This window comes from Corvus moneduloides, chromosome 1 (assembly GCF_009650955.1).
Source record: "Corvus moneduloides isolate bCorMon1 chromosome 1, bCorMon1.pri, whole genome shotgun sequence".
Taxonomy (NCBI): domain Eukaryota; kingdom Metazoa; phylum Chordata; class Aves; order Passeriformes; family Corvidae; genus Corvus; species Corvus moneduloides.
In genome coordinates, this window is record NC_045476.1 from 114,107,746 (window position 1) to 114,128,498 (window position 20,753).

The 20,753-nt window shown below is 37.8% G+C and overlaps 1 protein-coding gene across 6 annotated transcripts in view; it reads right to left on the bottom strand.

Annotated features, from left to right (window-relative positions):
* Nucleotides 1-915: 915 nt before the first annotated feature.
* Nucleotides 916-20,753, bottom strand: part of ROCK1 (Rho associated coiled-coil containing protein kinase 1) — an 87,840-nt gene continuing 68,002 nt past the window's right edge. For 2 of the 6 annotated variants that reach the window (XM_032123258.1, XM_032123281.1), the window contains exons 28-33: nt 14,459-14,529; nt 10,568-10,656; nt 9,353-9,431; nt 8,972-9,233; nt 8,032-8,239; nt 916-3,281 (exon numbers count right to left, since the gene is read on the bottom strand). In XM_032123258.1, the coding sequence (XP_031979149.1) occupies nt 3,254-3,281; nt 8,032-8,239; nt 8,972-9,233; nt 9,353-9,431; nt 10,568-10,656; nt 14,459-14,529 (737 nt within the window). In that variant the 3' untranslated portion in view covers nt 916-3,253. Of the gene's footprint in view, nt 3,282-8,031; nt 8,240-8,971; nt 9,234-9,352; nt 9,432-10,567; nt 10,657-14,458; nt 14,530-15,035; nt 15,085-18,748; nt 18,779-19,920; nt 19,958-20,753 lie in introns of those variants that run through there. The other 4 variants (XM_032123266.1, XM_032123271.1, XR_004242872.1 and 1 more) reach the window with 4 other exon arrangements.

The window sequence follows — 20,753 nt, forward strand, 5'->3', positions numbered from 1 at the left end:
AATTACTCAAGCAAAAGGTTTTGAGCCTGCAGAGGTAGCCAGTTACACATAAAGGAAAGCAGAAAAGCAATCCTCAACCTAATCTGGGTCTAGAGAGACCACAGGCCTTTCCAACTGCTCCAAATTTCCTATTACAATGTGCATATTTAAGTAAGAGATGTTTATTCATCTTACTATATTTTTCCCCTCCCAGTATCTGACAGAAGATTAAAGCAGGTCATAATTATCCCTTTTATTGCTTGACAAGCTCACAGTCAATGTGACTGGTGATCTGAAGATTGTCTTTAGTGTACTCCAGGCACAGCTTAGATAGTGCTGACATTTCTGACACAGCAAGCTCAACATAGAGGAACTTCCTGAAATCACATGAATGGCTTCTATTTATCTGTACTTCCCAGCTCTGTGACCTTCAAAGGACATACAACCATTCACATGTAATTTGTCCTTACTGCTCTATTGTTCTGCAGGCCTTGGTGGATTACCCAGGGAGATTTATGGACAGCTAGCTACATGGGATGTGCAGGCTGTTCCAAAAAAACCCAAACAAGCCTAACTCCAAAACCCCCCACCAACAAAAACTACCTTGTCTTTTGAATAGTGTTCCCTCCTGCAAATAAGTGGGATTTCTGAAGCTCCAAACCTGCATCATGAAGGATGAAGCAATCACAAGACCAGCTCAGGGTGGTGGTTGAATAATAAATATAAATTAGGCTACTACAGCAGGCCATGAGAATAAGGAAATGAAAACATTATTTAATATAGTATTTACTTATTCATTAGTATAAAAAAAAAAAAAAATTCAGAGTGCCCTGGGCATTACGCTGCAAATGCACCTTGTACTTGGAAACTGTTGCAATGCCTGAATGCTTAGAAAGATGTATAAGCTACATTCAGGAGAAAACACCATGCCAGTCATTTTCAAAAGGGTCTTTCCATAAATTACTTTATTTCTCATTAAATGAGCACAGAGTCATTACCATATTAATAACAGATATGTTTATTATTACATATCCATCAGTGCGGCTTTCAATACCACTTGAAACATGCAAATCGTCCTAAGGACGAATCAGTTTTCCAGTGCTTCTTATTTAATACACAACTGCAAAGCCATTATAAATTACTGAGGAGGTATTTGGTTAAGAAATAAAATAAAATAAAACCATACTGCCCATACCATGAATGTATTCCTGCTACAAAGCAAGAGTCTGACAGCATTTACTGAAATTCCTGAATTACCTAGAGCTTTTGCTTTTTTTTTTTTTTTTTTTTGCATTGCCTACACATCTCTTGGCTTATGAACAAGAATCAGTCTTTCTTTGTAAGAGGAATTCTCATTCAAAGATTGTACTTAATTTAGAAAATGCATCTAGCATCTACAATACTTCAACCAATTAAAATTCAGTAAAAACTACTGATATGCAATAGTTTTTTTAGAGGTTTCTTTTCTTTAGTTTTAGGTTTCTACATTTATCGACATGGCAATAATACAATTATCTCAAATTAAGGCACTAAAAGAACAATGTAAAACCAAGTAAAAGTGTTCTAAGAATAATTTACAGTTCAAACAGTGCATATATTTCTTAAATGTTTGTTAACTTAATGTACGTTATCACTTAAAATTGTAAGGCAATACATTATACAGTAATAGAAATGATGTACCCCAAAATATGCTTCCAAACTCGGTGGTTCTTTTTACTGTTAGTTTCTAATGCCTCTAACAATAAAATAACTCAGTATGGCTTGGCAAAAATGCATAGATTAAAGGCAATTACTTGTTTTCCCCCCTTTACAAACCTGCTGCATCAGTATTTTGTAAAGCATAATGCAAAATATTTAACACTTTGATCCATTCCATAGTGGGTGGTTAAGATTAAGGCTGTAAAGAACTCTGCAGTGAAGGCACTGAAGTTCAAGTGATGAGGCTTCATTTTAAGCTAGTTCTGCAGTCTTCAAGAGCACAACTTAAGAGTCTTGAAAGCAATTGCAGTCCTTCTCATTGAGAAACCTTCCTCTTCTACTCCATTTCATATGCTCATCTTGACATAAATATCCCCTTCACAGGGTTAACAGTCCTTTTCTTTCACTGGTACGAAGAAAGTTGGCTGCATTTCATCGTGACTGACAGGCTTTTTTAAAAAATCCAAAAAGGCAGCACCTTTTTAATACACCTAGCTAAGCTTTATTTGCTTTAACTTGCATTACATAGTAATAATTAATCTAATCTACCTTGAGGCAAACCCGCAATTAAACACCCTCAGCGTGCTTTTGTGCCAAAGCAAGGAGGAGACAGTAATAGCAATCTTAACCCTGAAGCCTGTGATAGTTATGCTGAAAGGAACAACAGCCCGTCTGCACTGCTCTGTGTGGTTAAAAAAAGCCCTGTTTCTCTGACTGCATCCCATGAGGTTCCATTAAGCACTGTACATGTGGTTAGCTGGAACAAAGAAGAAAACAGACAATTAATAACAAATATAAACATTAGCTTCGTAACACTAGTGCGTGTTTGCCAAGAGCTGCAGTGAAGAAAATACTTTATTTTAACCAAATTTTTTTTCTATTCACAAGGTACAATACTAACATCATACATACATCATCTTCCACAAACTGTTCTCAGTTTCAAAAACATTAAGCAAACACAGAGAACACACAGATTTTACTGCAGATATTACTGCAGCTTTACAAGTAAGCAGTTAAGAGTCAACAATCATGGGTGTACTCATGGCAAATGCAAGGTGACCCTCTTTCACTTGCAGGACAAGAAAAGGCTCTCTAGGCTAAGACCACGCACATGCAGTTGCAGAGCTCATCTGATGCACAAGAAATGTGGCTGGTTGGTTGTTTCCCCTCTTTAAACATGCACTAACTTGATCAAGTGCCCAAGTCCAACTATATTAAAACCCCTCAGCTGTGCTAATACGTGAATAAACCAGCAGACTGTAAGCTATGAAGTGCAGGTTCCAATCTCGAAGCAGTACTGCAAATGCCAGCGAGTTCATCATGAAGTTCTCATTCATATTCATTAGTGATAAGTTATTAAAATGAGGAATAGAACTTAAGATGAACTTTTGTATGTGAAGCTCCTTTCAATGGGTCTGAGACACCCCTCCATGAAGTCAAGGAAGCACTGCCTACCAACTGCAAAGAAAGGTGGGTCAGACCCTGAATGAAATGTACTGAAATGTCTTCAAGCATGTGCTCAAGTCTGTACCCATTCAACAAAACAGTTAATGCCTGCTTACATGGTAGGACTCCATCACCGAGAGCAAGTTCTGCTATACTGTCTGACAAGAGAACAATTTTCAGATACTTAGTAAAAGCTAGACAAGTATATCCCATAAAAAACATTGCTGCTTCTCTTATTCCCACACCTAGGTAAAGAGGATGCAGCATCTTGAGTTCATAGAGGCTGATCTAATAATTGACTGGCCTCCTGAGAGGAAAAGAGCCTGCTGTTCCTCCACTTTATCACCTTCCTGACCCCAGGAGAGCATCCTCCTACTTACCTGTCCTCAGCTTTGGCAATCACTGCACTTGTTAGTGCACTGATCCACTCAGTAGCTTGGCACAGTAAGTGTATTTTTTTGACAGTCAGAAAACTGAATTGTGGACCTTCATGGAAGGGTCCAAAATGGATCATTTACAGCACTTACCTAGGATCCAAGGATAGAAGAGAAGGGAAAGAAGACGGAGAGGGAAAATCCTCCCCTTTAAGTAGCAACAGGCTGTCAGATTAGCTCAGCTGCTGTGCTGAGCTGCCAGTTAAGTGTTCAGTATATAAGATTCACTGTGAATTTATTTAATAAGCTAAATTTAAACACTGGTACATTAGAAGTGAATTTTCCTATATTAAATCTATTGCCTCTTCTTTTTAAACACACAGGACAGAATATATAGTGGTATCAGGGACAGGCTGGGCATAGTCCATCACAGCAGTACTTGTCTAGTTCATAGATACAATTTACAAAAAAAATTTGTCTGAGAAAGCCACAAAAATGTCCACAGTATAACTGCCAGAATGAAAAGTTCCAACCAGGCCTTTTTCTAGTGCTTCTTTGCTCAGAGTAACTCTGAATCTTTTCACCATTTGCTCGCATTGCTCTGCCAGTGCCATGCAGCCCCACTACACTGCAGTCAACCCAGTGGCAGCTGTCTGATGGGGACAGAGAGTGTCACAAAGCCACCCAAGGAGCTCCCTGAGCATCAGGGAGGTGCAGGAGCCCCCATCTGCCTTCTGCACACGTCTCCAGGCACTGTGACAGGCAGGAGCACACACACACCCCCAATACTCCTGCTGCTCAAGTGCTGTGCCTCTCTAAATGGCTTATGCTCAATAGAACTTTCTCCACCATCAGAGCCTACAATATGCAGCATTAAAACAGAGCTTCCTGTAATTAATTCTATGTTCTAAGAAGCTCTGTCAGTATTTGACATCATCAAAAAGCAAGATATCATCAAGTTCACTAGTTGGTTTTGGGGTCAGTCTAGAAGAGTAATGTAAATGTTAATTGTTTGATGTACGCCACAGTTTGTCAGATAAATTCAAGAAGCCAGAGAGATAAGATACCATGCACTAACCATGTACTAACTTCTGAATTGACAGAAAACCTTAGAGCTTTATTTCTTCCCAAGAACTTGGAAGATCTCCTTGGGTGATGGAGAAACATGTGAGCAGAGGTTGTACACCAGGGCAGATGGAGAAAACTTATTTGGAACAGCTGATCTGACATGACATTCACTCGTGCAAGACCATCACCACCACCCTTCCTCCTTTCATTCTTGAGGCTCTCCCCCAAACCACTGCAACTTCTGAACCCAACAGAAATTCACAGGCTTTTCTTCTGTGGGGTTAGGGTTGGATTCTTTTTGTTGTCATGCTTTTGGCTTTCCTTTAGTCAAAACATTCCTGGATTAATTTTCTGCTGAAAAATAGATCACTTCACTCTGGTAATCTATGAAGTATGAACTGACACAAGATAAAACTCAGGAATGTGCAGCTGTCCTCCTCCTGGTGCTGGTGAGCCATTAGACTTATGGTATCATTAGGATCTTAAAAAGAGCTTTAATGATGGTGTTCCTCATTTTTTTTTTTTAAATAAGTTCAATTCCCTACTTGTGTATTTCTGTGACTCTCTAACACTCTCACAGGACAATGCCAATACAATTAATAACATAAATAGTCTGGATAATTGATGTTCCCAAACATACCCATTCCTTTGTTACTGTAACCTTTCAAATACGCAAATCTATTCCTTCTATAGCAGATTAGCTGCACACTTGGCCTTGCTAAAGGCAACTCCAAACCAGCATTTCTATTAAGACAGAGTGAAAAAGAATCAATTAACTGATTTAAGCAAATGGATTTTTCTCCCATAAAAGTATATGGATGAAAGCTGATTATTATAGCTACCAGAGGACCTCACAAGGATAAATGGAAAGGAAAGCATACTCAAGAGTACAATTCAAAGAGTCTTTTGGAAGAGAAAGTCTACAACTCTAAACATCTAAACGTGAAATAAGGAAGTATGCACTATCCTTACCCAGGCAAGGGTTGGCAGGGAGGAAGAAAGAATCTGTACACTCAAGACCAGAGGATGATTTTTAAAATGTACAATCAGCATCTTTCAGCTATTGTTTTAGATTATCCAATAACACATCTTAAAGATACAAGTAAATGACATTAAAATAATTCTTTCCAATCCCACTAGCTGGTTGGTTGGTTTGGGAGGAATTAGTTGTTCTGTTTATTTTGGGGGGTTTTTTTTACTGTCCAAGAACACTCCCTCTTCAAAAGATTCTTAATTTTAACACCTTTTTGGTAAGCAATGTTGACTAACATTATGCAGTGTCACATTTTTAAAACTGTATTAATGATTTTTACATCATCAGTTCTGGAGGTTTTTCTACCCAATCCTTTTAAGTAGCAGCGTGATATCTTTTTCTTTCAGGCTTAAGTGGTCCAAGACTCACTGAAAAATCTTACTTATCAGTCATGGAGCTCTTTAACCAGTTCTGGTATCCTTGTCTGTCTTTAGTAACTAGTTTTTAAAATCCTGATTATCATTGAAATAAATGTATCATACAATACATACAGCACTTCATATTTTTTTCAGCCATAAAACAGGAGTATTTCTTCAACAGTCCTACTGTAAATAAAGATGATGTTAAACAACAGCTATTAATTATGCATATTTTAAATTTAGCAGGTAAGACTAAAAGTCTTACAGAATCTGGCTAAAGCCTTTGGAAGTGTCTAACATTTTTCCGCCAGTCTTAGAACATTTCCTTGGACTGAAGGAAAAATTAGGTTTGGAAACATCATGAAGCTTTATAAAACCTTCTGAAGCTGGGAGAAATGGACGTTTTTTAGACAAGACAGATAGTTTGACAAGATTCTGTTGTACAAGTACACACCATATAAGTACATAACCAACATGGCTGAGCCCCCCCCCGAAAGTAACAATTACCAATTTGTCTTTATTTGGTACAATGCTGAAGATGCTACTTCATTTAGTAAGCAATCCCTAATTTTACAGTCTTTTTAACTCAGGTGTGCTTTTCCACTGCACTCACCCTTGTTTTCCACAGACTTTTACAGTAAGGAAAAACTGCCCACTTCCCAGGAAATCTCCTCACAAATCAGAAGTGTTTCTGTATTTCAGAACTTCAGCTTGATTAAATGCTGGTGTTGAAAAATGTAAAATTACACCATGATTTTGTTGCATTCCTCCCATTTGAACTGTAACTGGTAAATTGAGACTTTGTTCAGTGTTTGTGACTATGGCTTCTCTCCCAAGGACTCTGGCACAGCTACAAATTCTTAACTGCTGGTCACAGCTTTCTCTTTATGTCCTCCTCATGCTGTTGCATTATCTCGAACATCAAACTGCCCACAACATCACTGATTTTTATACTGACAGCTTTGTATTTGGGGCCTAAAGTGGTTTTCCTGGATGAGATTATTTTAAGGGCCTTCACTCAAAATATTGCTATCTCAAAACTATGATCCCTGGGAGTGTTCAAGGCCAGGCTGGATGGGGCCCTGAGCAACCTGATCCACCCTGGCAGAGTAGGCTGGAACTAGATGAACTTTAAGGTCCCTTCCAACCCAAACCATTCTGTGACCACTTATGTTTTAGGATGGAAGTCTTGGGGACAAGAAAATCAACTCCCTTTGTGTCTTTCATATTTTTTTCTCCACTGTTCCCTTCAAGGAGGATGTTTCATGATACACCCACTATCTTTTTACATGCAAAAGTTTGCTTTTATTACATTTCATGCCAGGACTGTTTGATAGCCCTGCCAACCTAGGAAGACTCTTTCCTTACTGAGACACTAGTTTCCGTTCCATACTGTCGATTCAATCGGTTATTTGGGGAGAAAACAACACACATACTGTATCAGAAGCTAATGCAGGTTAAAATCAGATTACAGTAACCTAAGCATTAAAAAAGTGTATTTTACATCGTGTCTTGGTTAATGCATAGGGTCACAAATAGCTTACAGAAACAACTCCTGGAATAGAAGACAACCGGGAATGAGTAAGTAGGGAAGAAGAATGGAATTAATACTTAAGTGGCCTCACAACAAAAGAAATGGCCCAACAACAGACAGAATCTGTAAATTTCTCGTTTCAGCCCCATTTGCAGACGACTTCTAGATTATGCAAGATCTGAGTCAATCCATGGATGAGATGACTGTGGATCATCCTTGCTGCTAAATGCCATTGCTGACACATCTGCTGAGCCTTGCCTTTAGACAGGAAAAAAAAGGCAACCAGCTCCCTTCCAACCACTGGCAGGCCAGGTACCACCTCCATGGTACTTTTCCAAATGTGAAGAACAGATAAATTTACCACAATAACAGGAGAATTTTGCTCCTTCCTTAGGGATTTGAGCAAAGATTTAGAACAGCCGTTCAACAGCCATTAACTAGGGAATTATTTCACAATTTCACATGAAGTAGGATTTATAAACTGAGATTTTTTTCTTTTTTAGTCAAGAAGATCTGTAGGTTTTGTAGCTTATTTCTCACCTAGTTTTTCCAGAAGTATTTTTAACAACTTTTCGGAATGACTGGTTTGCTGAGGATCTTGTAGACAAAGTTCTAGGAGAAGCACGAACAAAAGTAGATGGTGGCGTCTTAGGGATCTTCTTTACTAAATGAGTCACCCACTTCTTCTGTTCATCTTGACATGATGCCAGTAAGAGCATATCTCTTGCTGAAGTTACATCGTAACTCACTACAAGGAAAAGGAAGATGATTCAGTGAAAATCAGGGCTCCTCACCAAAGTAAGAGTTATGACACACCAACCGTGCCACTGGAAGAACAATGGCATCCAGATAAACTCTTGTACTGGATTTGTTTATCTATTTTTGGAAGACAATAAACAGCAGGGGAAATGATGAATATAATGTTTTTCACTATTTGTCATTCTGCATTAAGATTCTTGAGTCTAACATGAATATTCAAGAAATGAGAAATTTACGCTAATGGTTGTGTGGGTGCCTTATGGCCAAGTTCCAGAGTACATACCCCGAATGCTCCACTTCACAGAAGCACAGAGAAGAAACCTTTACACCAGTCTGTGATGCAAGGTTTTAGCAGAACTTGCTGATGTAGCCACTGCAATTGTCCCTAGCATGGGTCAGGTATAAGGGAGTGGTCTGGGCACCAAGGAGCTGCCCAGTACTTGGGCACAAACCTGTAGGGAACAACCTTATGCTCCCAGGGCCTTCAGCAGAGCCCCATCAGTTACACCACCAAAGGCCTCCCTACAGAGGTTTGCCACAGCTGCCTGTTCATAAGCAGTGTAACAGCCTATTGCTTTAATAGCAACCTTCACATCTAAAACCATGGAACTTTAGGTTTGGGTTTCATTTTAAACTGAAGTGCTTTTATTCACCTCCAATAGTTTAGCACGTGTGGCTTAACCACGCAGAGAATACAGAACACCAAAAACCATGAGTATACCTTTGCATGGTGCAATTAATTCCTCCTTTTTATCCAAGTGGTCTCTGTGGCACTTCACGTGGCATCTTCGACATTCTAGGGCAGCAGGGGGTTTAAAGACATGCCAGAGAGGTTTGGCACAGGCCTCACAGTTGGCTGGAAAGTGGTATAACGTGGGAATAAATTCATGGCCTTTGTGATTTAGAAAATTTGTCTTCTCTGCCGGCTGTACTGGTTCTACCTCCAAATCCTTCCTGCATTCCCCCTCATTAGCATAGAGAATCTGAAAAAGAATACCGCTGTGTTACTGCTGAAGCACTAAGTACTTTTATACCCTTTTCAAAGAAGCCACCTCTTTTTTTCAAGAGAGTTAAATAGACAGGAGAATATATTTCTTTTTACCTGGAATATTTTAGGAATTTCTTCCGTTTCAGCTCTATATACATCTCCTTGAGTTACAGGCCGGACATGAAACAGCTTACTGGATTAGAAGAAACATGCATCAGAAAATGCTAAAAGGCTACATGTATGTTTCAGAACAACTATCAAACTGCTTTGAAGTTCTTAGAAACTATGCAAGCAACATGACCTTCTTCAAGGCTGCAATATGATTTCAGGAACTAATTCATAAACCATATAGATTTTGTCTACCCAGGTAAGACCAAAATATTTCACAGCATGGAAAGAGGGTTATCTTACAATGGACTCAAGATCCAGCACGGTAAATTTACTTAAGATAAAGGCTTTCAAATACTTCCTCAAAACACTAGGAAGTCTAACATTATTGCTAGAAAAGCTTAGTGAAAACCTGGATGGAAGTAACCATATTAAGTAGAATACTATCCAGTAGTTTTTTTATTAAATCATGTTATGAGTTGATAATCAATGCCAAAACATCACAAAAGGAAATCTGGGGCACCAGCTGTCAAAAATACTATTAAAATTGGAACAAACATTATCTTATACTGGGTCAAGACTCTTAAGTCCACCTCTCCCAACCTCCTGTTTTCAACAGTAGTTGCAGCAGATGTTTACAAAAAGAGAGAAAGAAACAGTTCAAAGGGAAAATAACTCATTTCCTGGTTATGAGCAACTGGCAGCTTAAGCACTTCCTGAGTTTGAAATTCCTTCCAGACCACTGTATTTGTTAGTCATTGATACAACTATTCATGAATTTTAAAACCTTTTTTCAATTACTGCTCTGTAAGATCCTATAATGTCAATCAGCTGTTCAAACATCACAGTCATGTACCAGAGATGGGCTTCAGTGATATTTGACACAATTTTCCTCATGTATAACCAATGTAAAGGAATCACAATTAATATATTTTATCACTTTAAACAGAAAACAGCTGGAAAAGTTAGAAATGCTTTGAACTAGAACAGCAATGATCCTTTCTCTTTTTCTCTAACTTTTAGCAATCATAGGACAAAAAAAAAGTACTGTCAAAGTTCTGTTAATGGTATGCTGAAATACAGATAGACATTTTCCAACTAGTATGGGAAATTAAAAATTATGTATGGAATTTTTATTTCGAGCTTCTGGATTTGCTATCTGCTATTTCACACACAACACTCTTGTCAATTTGTATCAAAACTAACAATAACTTTACTTACTCTATATCTAGTACCATAGATGGATTAGACTGGTCCTTGTCCTTTTCATCATTGTAGAACAGTATCTTTTTACTGCTCACCACAACATACTATGGAAAGAAAGGGTACAACAGTTGAAATTGCATTTTAAAAAGCAATTATTTATCCTAATGTGTTCCCACATGCACATAAAAAGCCTGAGTAAATAAAAGGTTTCGAATTAACATCAGGAGATATTTGTATCATCCTGCAGGCACCTACACTATTGACAGCTGTGCAATGCTACAGTTACAGTGACTGCGTTGTCACTGGATCACTCTAAAATGCTTGTGATGACTCTAAGTCCAGCTGTACACAAACTCACAAATTTCAGTTGCTACTGGCAGGTTACTATGAAAGTTACTGTTTCACTGAGAGTGACACAGTGCAAAAATTATCACTTATTGATAATGTTGTAAACAACTTCTCTAGTTCTCCAGGCCTGCAGGACTCACTGGTACTTCCCACAAAACTGCTGGTAGGCTAAAAGAGAGTCCCATGGCTCCTGCTATTTCCTACACTTTCAATTTAATGGACTGGTAAAAAAAAAGAGCCAAAATGAACCAGCAGAAACAGAGGTCTGGTACCCAGGAATACACTGAGAGAGTTAAGATCAAACACCTCTAACCTAAGCACTTCCCAGTAAGTTCAACACTGGAATTCACTGCCTGCTGCTCTTCACTGGGAGTTGCAAGTCCAACATCTTTGCTGGAACTGTCCACAAGCATAAACTCAGTGACAGATGTGGCTGTTCTTTCCCCCCCCCCCCCCCCCCCCCCCCCCCCCCCCCCCCCCCCCCCCCCCGGCAGTTTCAAATGTTTTAGAAGGAACTGAAAGGTATGAGGCACTAAAGAGCATTAAAAGGAGGTAAACTGACAGCTCTGTCTATACTGATCTCCAGCTTCACATGTAATATAACCCAGGAGGAGGGGAAAGGAGAGAAAAGCACGAGAAATGACTGCACCAATAGTTCATCTTGAATTCCAAGTACTGGCAGGTAACTGGATGGCTTTCTGCACAATGCAGATGCTGATAATTTGAAACTATGTTTACTCCTTCTACAAGGGGAGGTTTCAACCTCATTTTACACAGGACTTGAAGCTGACCTCAAAGCCTGAGTATGAAAGTCATCTTAAGTTTATACAACAGTGTTTGTAAAATGTGCAGTGCAAGGTGTGAGCTACAGTTGTAAATCTCAATTACTGAAATGCATCTAAAAAAATCCACAAAAGGGCATTTTGTCACAATTCCTTAATAGAAAGCCTAATCAACATGAGTAAGTACTAAGCTGTAATAGTGTGAGCCTCCTGTGATTCTTCCTATTGAAGAAAGACTGTGCTTCAATTCCTTTATCCACTCCAACAGAAAGCTAATGCCTCTTCCATCTTTGAAGTGTGCACCTCTGCCTTTCAAAGATAAAAGGAAGCCCTTAAGATGACAACTATCACAAATGCAAATTCTGACTGCAAAGGAATTCAGTTATCACACTGTATATAAGCCTTGGTGAAAAAACAACTAAATGTGACCAAAAAGAGTTATGTACAACAGCCTCAATATCCTGTTGTGAACATATAAAAAAAATCTTCTGACAGTAGTTCTGTTCTACAGTGGTTTTTGAAGGATATTTTACCAACTTCACTTGGGATGAAATTAAGCTCCAGATAAAAATATGGCTAACCTATTTTAGTGTTAGTTTTAGGTATAACTGAAGTGTTTATTCTCAAATATGTTTTCCACACTCACCCCTTTCTAGCTTAAGCTAAGTAACTCAGAGGCCATGGGACAAAAACAAAAACATCAGTGCTACTGACATTTGAGTCAGAAATGCAGCAGCTCAAGTTGTAACAACTCAGGCACCAATCCAATTGCTAGTGTAATTTTGCTTTTTCTCTAAATTAATCTGGGCATGCCTGTATTTGAGGTTGCATACCTCCCACCTTCCAAATTCTCCTGCACTTTCAGTTTTGGGATGAGAAGCACATGAGGAAACTGACTACGTGCCAGCCTGTTTCAGCTGCAGTACAGTTCAGCCAACAGAATGCACATGTAAGTGAACATGGTCCCTCACAATTGTGTCTCACTGATACGAACCTGATACGAACTGATACGAAGTTAAGGAACCTTATCAGCACAATTTATTTCATGACTGAGCCATCCATCTGCAGCTCAAATTCCTCCAAAGTGTGACCATATTCAAACTAGGGAAGTGTGAATGGATTAACTGCCTAAAATATCTTGAGGTAAGTAAATATGCCTATACTGGGCATGCCTAAAGAAATTCTGATAGTCTTTCACTGAAGAAGCTGCATTTATCAGGAGTTTAAAATTTCAATTATCAGAGAACACAAAAGTAATCTCCATTTTTAAAAGACAACCATAAAAGGCTGCTGAAGTATTCTGACAGGAAAATGACACAGTATTTTACATAATCCAGAACAGAACAAAGCTACATGATTCGTGCCCAGGCATGGTCAATTCTATAACAAGAGGAGTCAAGCAGCTTTAGCTATCAAACAGATCTACAGGAAGCATCCACCATTTGGTTTTGCTCCTGATGGTGAACACCTTTTTTGTGGGCAAAACACCTGCTCCTTCTGTATACTTTTGCTATTAATATTGCTGGTTTTATTGTGCTTGTCTTAGTCTTGCTTTGTGCTTTCAGTAAATTGTTAAGTCAACCCATAAATTCTGATTTTGTTCTTCCCTTACCCAAAGGGGAGGGGGGAAGGTGACTGGCCATTAGCTGAAATAGGGCAGAACTTAACACTCACTCCCAGCAAGCCAGAATAGGTGGTGGTTTTAACTTACAGACAAATCACCAAGGTCTGATATTGACATAAAAATAGGCAGGTCTGGAACTCAAAACATTTGGAGTGTATAAAAAAGGCCATGTAAGCCCACTGAAAATAGCAGTACTTCAAAGAAGGAGTTCAGCAGCTAAAGGCCCAATACAAACACTTAAGTGCTTCTTTGACAGGAGTGAATCCCTTCTCCTTTAAATTTTATAGGAACCACTTCTAACTGTTGTAGAATGTGAATGTAAACAGGAACATTTAAGAAATACCTTTCAACAGGAATGAGAAAGTTACTTCAAAAGTGTCATGAATAACTCAGTAATTCCCAGTAGCAGTCTTTGATTATAAGGAAGAAGGAGGAAAATAAACTGTTTCATACAAATGGCTTTTAAAATTTAAAAAATTCTAGAGACCATGTTGACTTTTGTATTTAGTTGTACTAGAAGATGTTCAAAGGGGGGAACTGAAAACCCAGAAAAGATAATCAGAAACTGGTTCTTAAGTACCTCAATTTGACGTTTCAAAGAACCAGACCATAACCTTTGCAGAGGAAAAACAATACTGCTTTGTTTGGAGTGGGAGTTCCAGCAGAGAGATCCAGTTTCTGAGAGTAAACCAGTTCTTTTCAAGAGAAACAGATCATTTTAAAGGTAAGGGAGACAGAAACATCCTTGGAAATCATGTGTGGCAAGATACAGTGTGATGCACTCTTCCATGACCTTCAGAACATTTAAGTGTGGTGTTCCCTACTCTCTGGTGCCAAGTTGCACAAAGAGGTTCTTTTTCCATAACAGAATTATAAAGAAGTAACTCAAAGAAGAAATGCGATTTTTAATGGTTCCAAGATGCTCACTGTAAACCATTTCCTCCCCTGTTGTGAATTTGCACAATGTCATTACTAAAGATTTCATACTGAACTTGAATTTTCTTGGGTTTTTTTCCTTCAATAATGTACATACAGTAAATTACTCTTAATTATTTTGTTTGTTTCTAAATATGAGTTGTAAAACCAATTCACCACATGCCTAAAAACCTTTCCAAGGAAATTGAGGAAGAAAGAAAAAAAAGATGTTTGTACCTGTTTCTTCCAGCCATGCCGCTTTATATTTCCTTTGTTTGGTACTGAAAGCCAACCTTCAAGTCTTGATTCTGGTTTTTAAAAATGCATATTTAATAATTTTGTGTATTTGTAATAATAAAGCAGAATAGCACAAAAGCAAACTACTACTAGAAAGGAAGATGTACTACATGCAGTAATGGGCAATTACCTATTCAGCAAAGCAGAATAAAAAGCACAGCTAAATAAAATGAAGGTATAAGCATTTAATTCATGCTGCATCACAAGCCAACATCTGATTACACAGTTACTGCACAATAAAAGTAAAGCCATTTTCCTTGATGCCAACATCTAACACTGTATGTAAATAGTTTGCAAAGAGCCAGGCAGGAAAAACTTTGCTTTGAAAATATGTTACAGTTTAAATTAAGAGATTTTTCAATGTAAACATAATTTAACATTCAGAGGGGCTGTATGAAAATACTCAGCAGGAAGATGCAGGAAGTAAAACAAATCAGATCCACATTTTCCATGGGAAACAAAAAAGGGAGAGAGAGCACAAGAGCAAGCAAAGCTACATGGGTGTCCCATTACTCACAGAAGATAAGCATAGGAGAAAATTAAATAAGGAATGCAGGAAGAATCAACTAGATATAAAGAATAAGAGACAAGTGTTTTACTCAAATTTTCAGTGAAAAATTCTCCAAAGAGAAATGTAGTATCATATTTTCCCACCATGAAACTACTGAAATAATTTAACATGATACAAAGAAGGGCCACAAGAAAATTAGCATTCTGCCTAATGTGGACTGTTGATTTAAAAAGCCCATCCAGCTAACTGAGAGTGGTTTCTAAAATTGAAAATTATGAAGCCAGATAACAGTAGCACTGAAAACTTCAAAAACATTAAGTTAAAATTTTCTGAAACACTCTGCACAACTATTTATGTCCTAAGGAGCTAGTGGTTCCTTTTGTCCTTCAGGAGTAACTCTAGATGAGGTGTATCCCAGCAAGCTCTGAAATGCATTCAAATGTATAAAAGTTATTGTCCATGTACTTTGCTATGTAGAATTACAATGAGACTGACAGCCTAGCAAGTCATTCAAATGGGGCATGTAAAAGCTCTTCCCACATTAGCCTTACAGGATACAATATTTAGAAACTACAACACTTAGAAATATGGAATAATTTCCTAACATTTCTCCACATGGAAGAGAATCAAAATACTGGGGATCACTGAACTACTGAAATCAATTGGAAATAAAGCATGTTAGCAGAACTAATTCCAATAAGAAAACTTCCCAGAAAAACGAAGGAAATTTGTGCTTCCCTGCCTTCTCGCATCTGCATAATAACTGTGGGGATTGGAAGGTAGGGGTCTCCACCCTCCCCATCCCTACTCCAGACTCTCCTCAATTCTTGATACTCGGTAGCTTTGGGAAAGAAAACCTACTTCCTCCATGTCTACAGGCCTCACAGATAATGCTTACCTTGTTTTGAATACTTTGATTAATTTTTACATTAAGAGAAGATTCTTCCATTTTTAGAAATTATAGAAACATCCTAAAACTCAAGTTTCCATTGCAAAACAAAGTGATGAATTGCTAATAAAGAACAAAGTATGGGTGACTGCAGTTCAAAAGGAACACAGGAAGGATGACTTGTTCAAAAAAAAGAAATATGCATGTGTTGAAATAGTGGCATTTGAAAATCTGGAAAGATCCAATGATGATGAATTTTAAAAGACACTTATAGAGACAGTAGGAATTTTTCTAGGTTCCCTTCTATTTCAGCACGTTCTGAAAACAATTTCAAAAGAAGTAGGAAGCAAATGAGGTATTTCAAATTAATCAGTTGACATTCTTTTCTGTCTCCTACAAATCTATTTTAGGGAGCAAATTCTGTTTGAATGAGAGACTATTTCTGACCTGTGAATAACATCTTGCAGTTGAAAGTAACAGTTTCCAAACGTACTCCTTTTCAACAAAGCTTAGATTTGCCTGGAACCAAATGTACTCTTAAAAGGGTAGATGAGCTCTTTCATTCCAACCTTGCCACAAAGGTTCCTCTCAAGTAATATTTATAGGGCAGTTTAATTTCCCTTGGCGGAGTTACATAGCACAACTGCAAATGCTCATCTGGCCATTTCACAAATATTTGATCCAGAAGAATAATATTTATGAGTGTTCTGATTAAGTAATTAAGAAAATATGGGCTATCTAGGCTATGAAAAAGAATCTTCCATTCCTGTCTTTAAAAGTAGGCTCAAAACTATTGCCTGCAACTTCCCTGTATTTTGGAAAGAATCCCAGAATTGATACCTCATATTTGCAATCCAGAAAATCCAAGATAGGCCTCAAAAATATCTGACAGCTAGCTGGATCTGAATAGGATATGAAGAAAGAATTCCATAAAGGCTACAGATCTTATAGTTCTCTCTGAATATATTTTAAATGTAGATTTGCATTGTAAACATCTCCATGGCTAGTATCCACACTACCAGGATTCATAGGGATTCAGTATGATAAGAGTTCTAACAGTAAGACTTCAATCACACAAGGCAACCATGACTGTACTGATTTATGAGACCTTTTGTTTTTCTGGAGCTAAGAAATATGGGTGCTTTCATGAACAGCAGAGCATCTCTTTCTAACGTTCAAGAATTCCTACTCCTAAGAGTCTTCCACAGCAACCAAAAACCTGGAGATACTACCTTGCTAACTCTTTCCAGTGTTCCAACTTGATTACTTCCTTCTTCAGACTGTCTTACTATAATTTCATGTGGATTTCACTAAGGATTTTTGACTGGAACTTGCTTTGGGGTTTATTCAGGCTACTTGCAGGTACCACAGGAAGTCCTGTCTGAGTCCAATAAAACTGCTGGCTGAAATGCTTCACATTTATTATTCCACCGTATCTTTGGGCAAAACACGATTTACAGCATATGCTGTAAAATATGTGCTGCAGTTAAACCTGTAGGACAGCTGAATTGCTTAAATGATCTTGCCAATCAGATGAAAAGAAGCAATTCACAACAGGTTAAGTGCCCTGTAACCATTAGGAGAAAAAAACCCCTCAAGTTCTCGATTATGGTCTGTCTTGGCAAAGAAGAATTCTGTTTACAATCATGCAAGTATAAAGACTCCCTAAGTCCAGCCAGGAGGAAGAGGCATTCCAAAGGCATCATTAAAAAGCAAGTATCTCAGCTGTTTCAGCAAGGACTCTATTAACACTGGGGACACCAACTGAGCTGCTATCTGAATCAATAATCAGGAGTGAGAGTTACAAAACATGCCTAGAATTCAATACAAGGAAAAACCTTCATCCACATAATGATTAAAGCCTGAGAATAGCCTGGATTGTCTAAAGGGGCCAATCCCCACCTTGGGAGAGTGTAAGTTACCCTAGGATCTACCAGAATTTGAGGGAGTATTTAGGTCAATAACAGACAAAAAACACCTCCAAGTGAAATGCAGCTGTAAAGTGTGCTACCATATGAGTTCTCTGTGTCTACCTCTAAATAGAGTATTTTTTTCGTTAAAATTTTATGAGTATAAAAATTCTTTTTACTGATTTTTCTCCTCAATTAAACCAAAGACTGCCTATTGCCAGATCTGTGACCATGGAATCATTCTTTTACACGTTTATATTATTTTGTATCTTCATTTTTTCCTCTGGTGATGTTTTTATCATGACAGGAAAATGAATAAATCATACTATAATTACTTATAAAATTCAACCATTTATTTGCTGAAGATTTTTTAAGGAGTCTCTTTGCCTTAAGAACTGGTGCACCAGCTGGAGAATCCCACTGACTACTCCTCACATCCAGCTCTTAAACAAGATGCTATTCAAGGTGCTCTGAAGGAATGGCCAAGTTTGGGCTATGGAATTGATGGGAACTTGGCACACAATTGAAGACGATCAACATCATATAACAAAACTGCAGCAAATGAGCTGCTGTAATATGTCACCTTCTGTTTTGTAATCTAATTACTTGGCTTGCAGGAAAGTAACTATGTGCTGGATAATTTCCTCTTTCTGTGGCATGGGCTATTTCTACTCAGAAGTCTGGATTTTTTCTTGTCTTTATAATGCTACTGCACTCCTTTTTTGCCCTCTGCTTGGCTCTTTCACAAGTGCGTGAAATCTGACTATACTAATGTCACTCAATCTCTTAATTACCAAATCGCTTCTTATTCAGATTCTGATCAACCCAGAAACTAATTCAAAAAAAAAAAGAAAAAGGCAGTAAGTAGGGACATGATCTAAATCTAGAGAAGTCCTAATAATATGTATTGGAGGTCCTACCTGTATCACACAGTAAAACCAGCAGCACAACTGCAGTAAAAATCAGAGGCGTGTGTAGAGAAAAGGGCAAAAAAGAGAAGAGAAATGAAAGGCTAGCAAAAAAGAAATAGTTGAGGGATAACAAGTAGATACCTCACCCAAGAACACCAGAACTTCCAGTAACTGTGATGTTCTAATTAACAATGGAAATTAACAGCTGACTTGAAAAGATCTTGCACAGACTGAAATTTCTGCCTCAAAACTGAAGCAACAGGTCATGCAGCCAAAAGCCTCACTACACACATCTCCAGAGGTAAAACTGAAAATAACCTTCCTTAATGAGACAGACAAAGAAAGAACTTTCTCCTCCAGTCCTTTCAAGATCTGAGACACAATGGCTCATATTGACACACTACTGCCCTTAAGAAAAAAATAAGTAAGGTATCTATGCTCAGATGGAAGCATTTGTATTTTCCATGTAATACACAGCAGCCATTAAATGAAAATGGATGAGATAGAAAGCGAGGAAGTTCAAAACTACTCCTTTGAGGAGACAAAATCTGGCCTATTTTGTTGTTGAAAAAAACCCTAAAGCTCTCACTTTAAAAGAGTTCAGAAATTTTCTACCAAAATTACAAACCACGGTCTTCTTCAATTAGGAGACACTTAAAAACATAAGGCTTCATCCCAAATTGTAATTTGAGGGGAGAAAAAAAACCACTTTAATAAGCAAAATCCCTCTGATTTCTTTTTTATCCCTGTTAAATAAATGGAATACACTGAGAATGACTATCTAAGACAAAAACTCCTGGAAAGTACTGATATTTCAGAAATACCAGAAGGAGCTCCTAGCAAGTGACAGCAAAAAAAAAAAAAATGTTCCTTAACCAGTATAATAGTTCTAAGAATTTCCAATGGAAGTTTGCCTTGAAGATGTTGTCAAAAGACAAAATCTTTACAAGATGGCGACTTCCAGATGAAACTCCAGAGTGCAAAAGGCTTCCTGAACGAAATGGAAGTTGTGAAGGAAAAGACTATACCATTATCTGAACAAAAATCTATTCCAAAATGAAATTCATTAAAGTATTAACTAAAAATAAAGATCTAAAAATACACTAGGGGAAGATAGGAAACAAAAACAGACACAGAAAGGAGTAACTACATCAAAACATGTACTAAAACTGATAACCTACCTGAAATTCCAATCACTCTAAGACTTCTGGAAAAACTCTAGATTGTGGCAATTTGAGCAGCATGAAGTGCATTAACAGGAAAAGAGACATCTAAAATTATTCTATTTACTTTTATCTGACTGCTCATCCACTAAAGTCATAAAACACCCAAAAGAGTACTCTGGTTTTGTATGTTTAAAAATATTTTTCTACAATAAAATTCAGACTTATCAAAAACTTGCTAAAAATTTCACAATTAATTATAAAAATTACTTAACTGTAGTAAAAAAAGATATACCTAGCTATGACGTATGGAAATCGTCAAGCACACCTGATTACCACTGAACTTTTTTTTTCCCCTGTACTGAGAGATGCAGAAGCGGATCATGTGAAAGTAGTAACTGATCACACTTCTCAAACACAGGGGAAAGGGAGAGGTAAATAACTAATGAGTCTAACAGTGGGTCTCAAAGTACAGTGCCTGGTACTGACACATGCAAATGGCTGGCTACACTGTATTATTTGTTCTTATTTTAATCCGCTAAATCAGAGTACCATACAACCACAAATTCATTATGGAAACTCCTACAATTATTTTTCACATCAGCAAATATTGCCAGTTGTCACAGAGCTGCTACATGACTGAGTAAGAAAAGACAAGATCAAGGCAATTTTGCATTCAAGATCTAAAACACAACTGTGATGTTGTAGACATGTTGGCCCTGTTTTCTGTTCACCAAATACTGCACATTGTATTCACTGTATTTGAAAAACAAGAGATGTAAAGATACTCATTCTACAAATGCGCATATAAACTATGCTAATGCCATACAGTGGGAAGTATGATGTGAGAA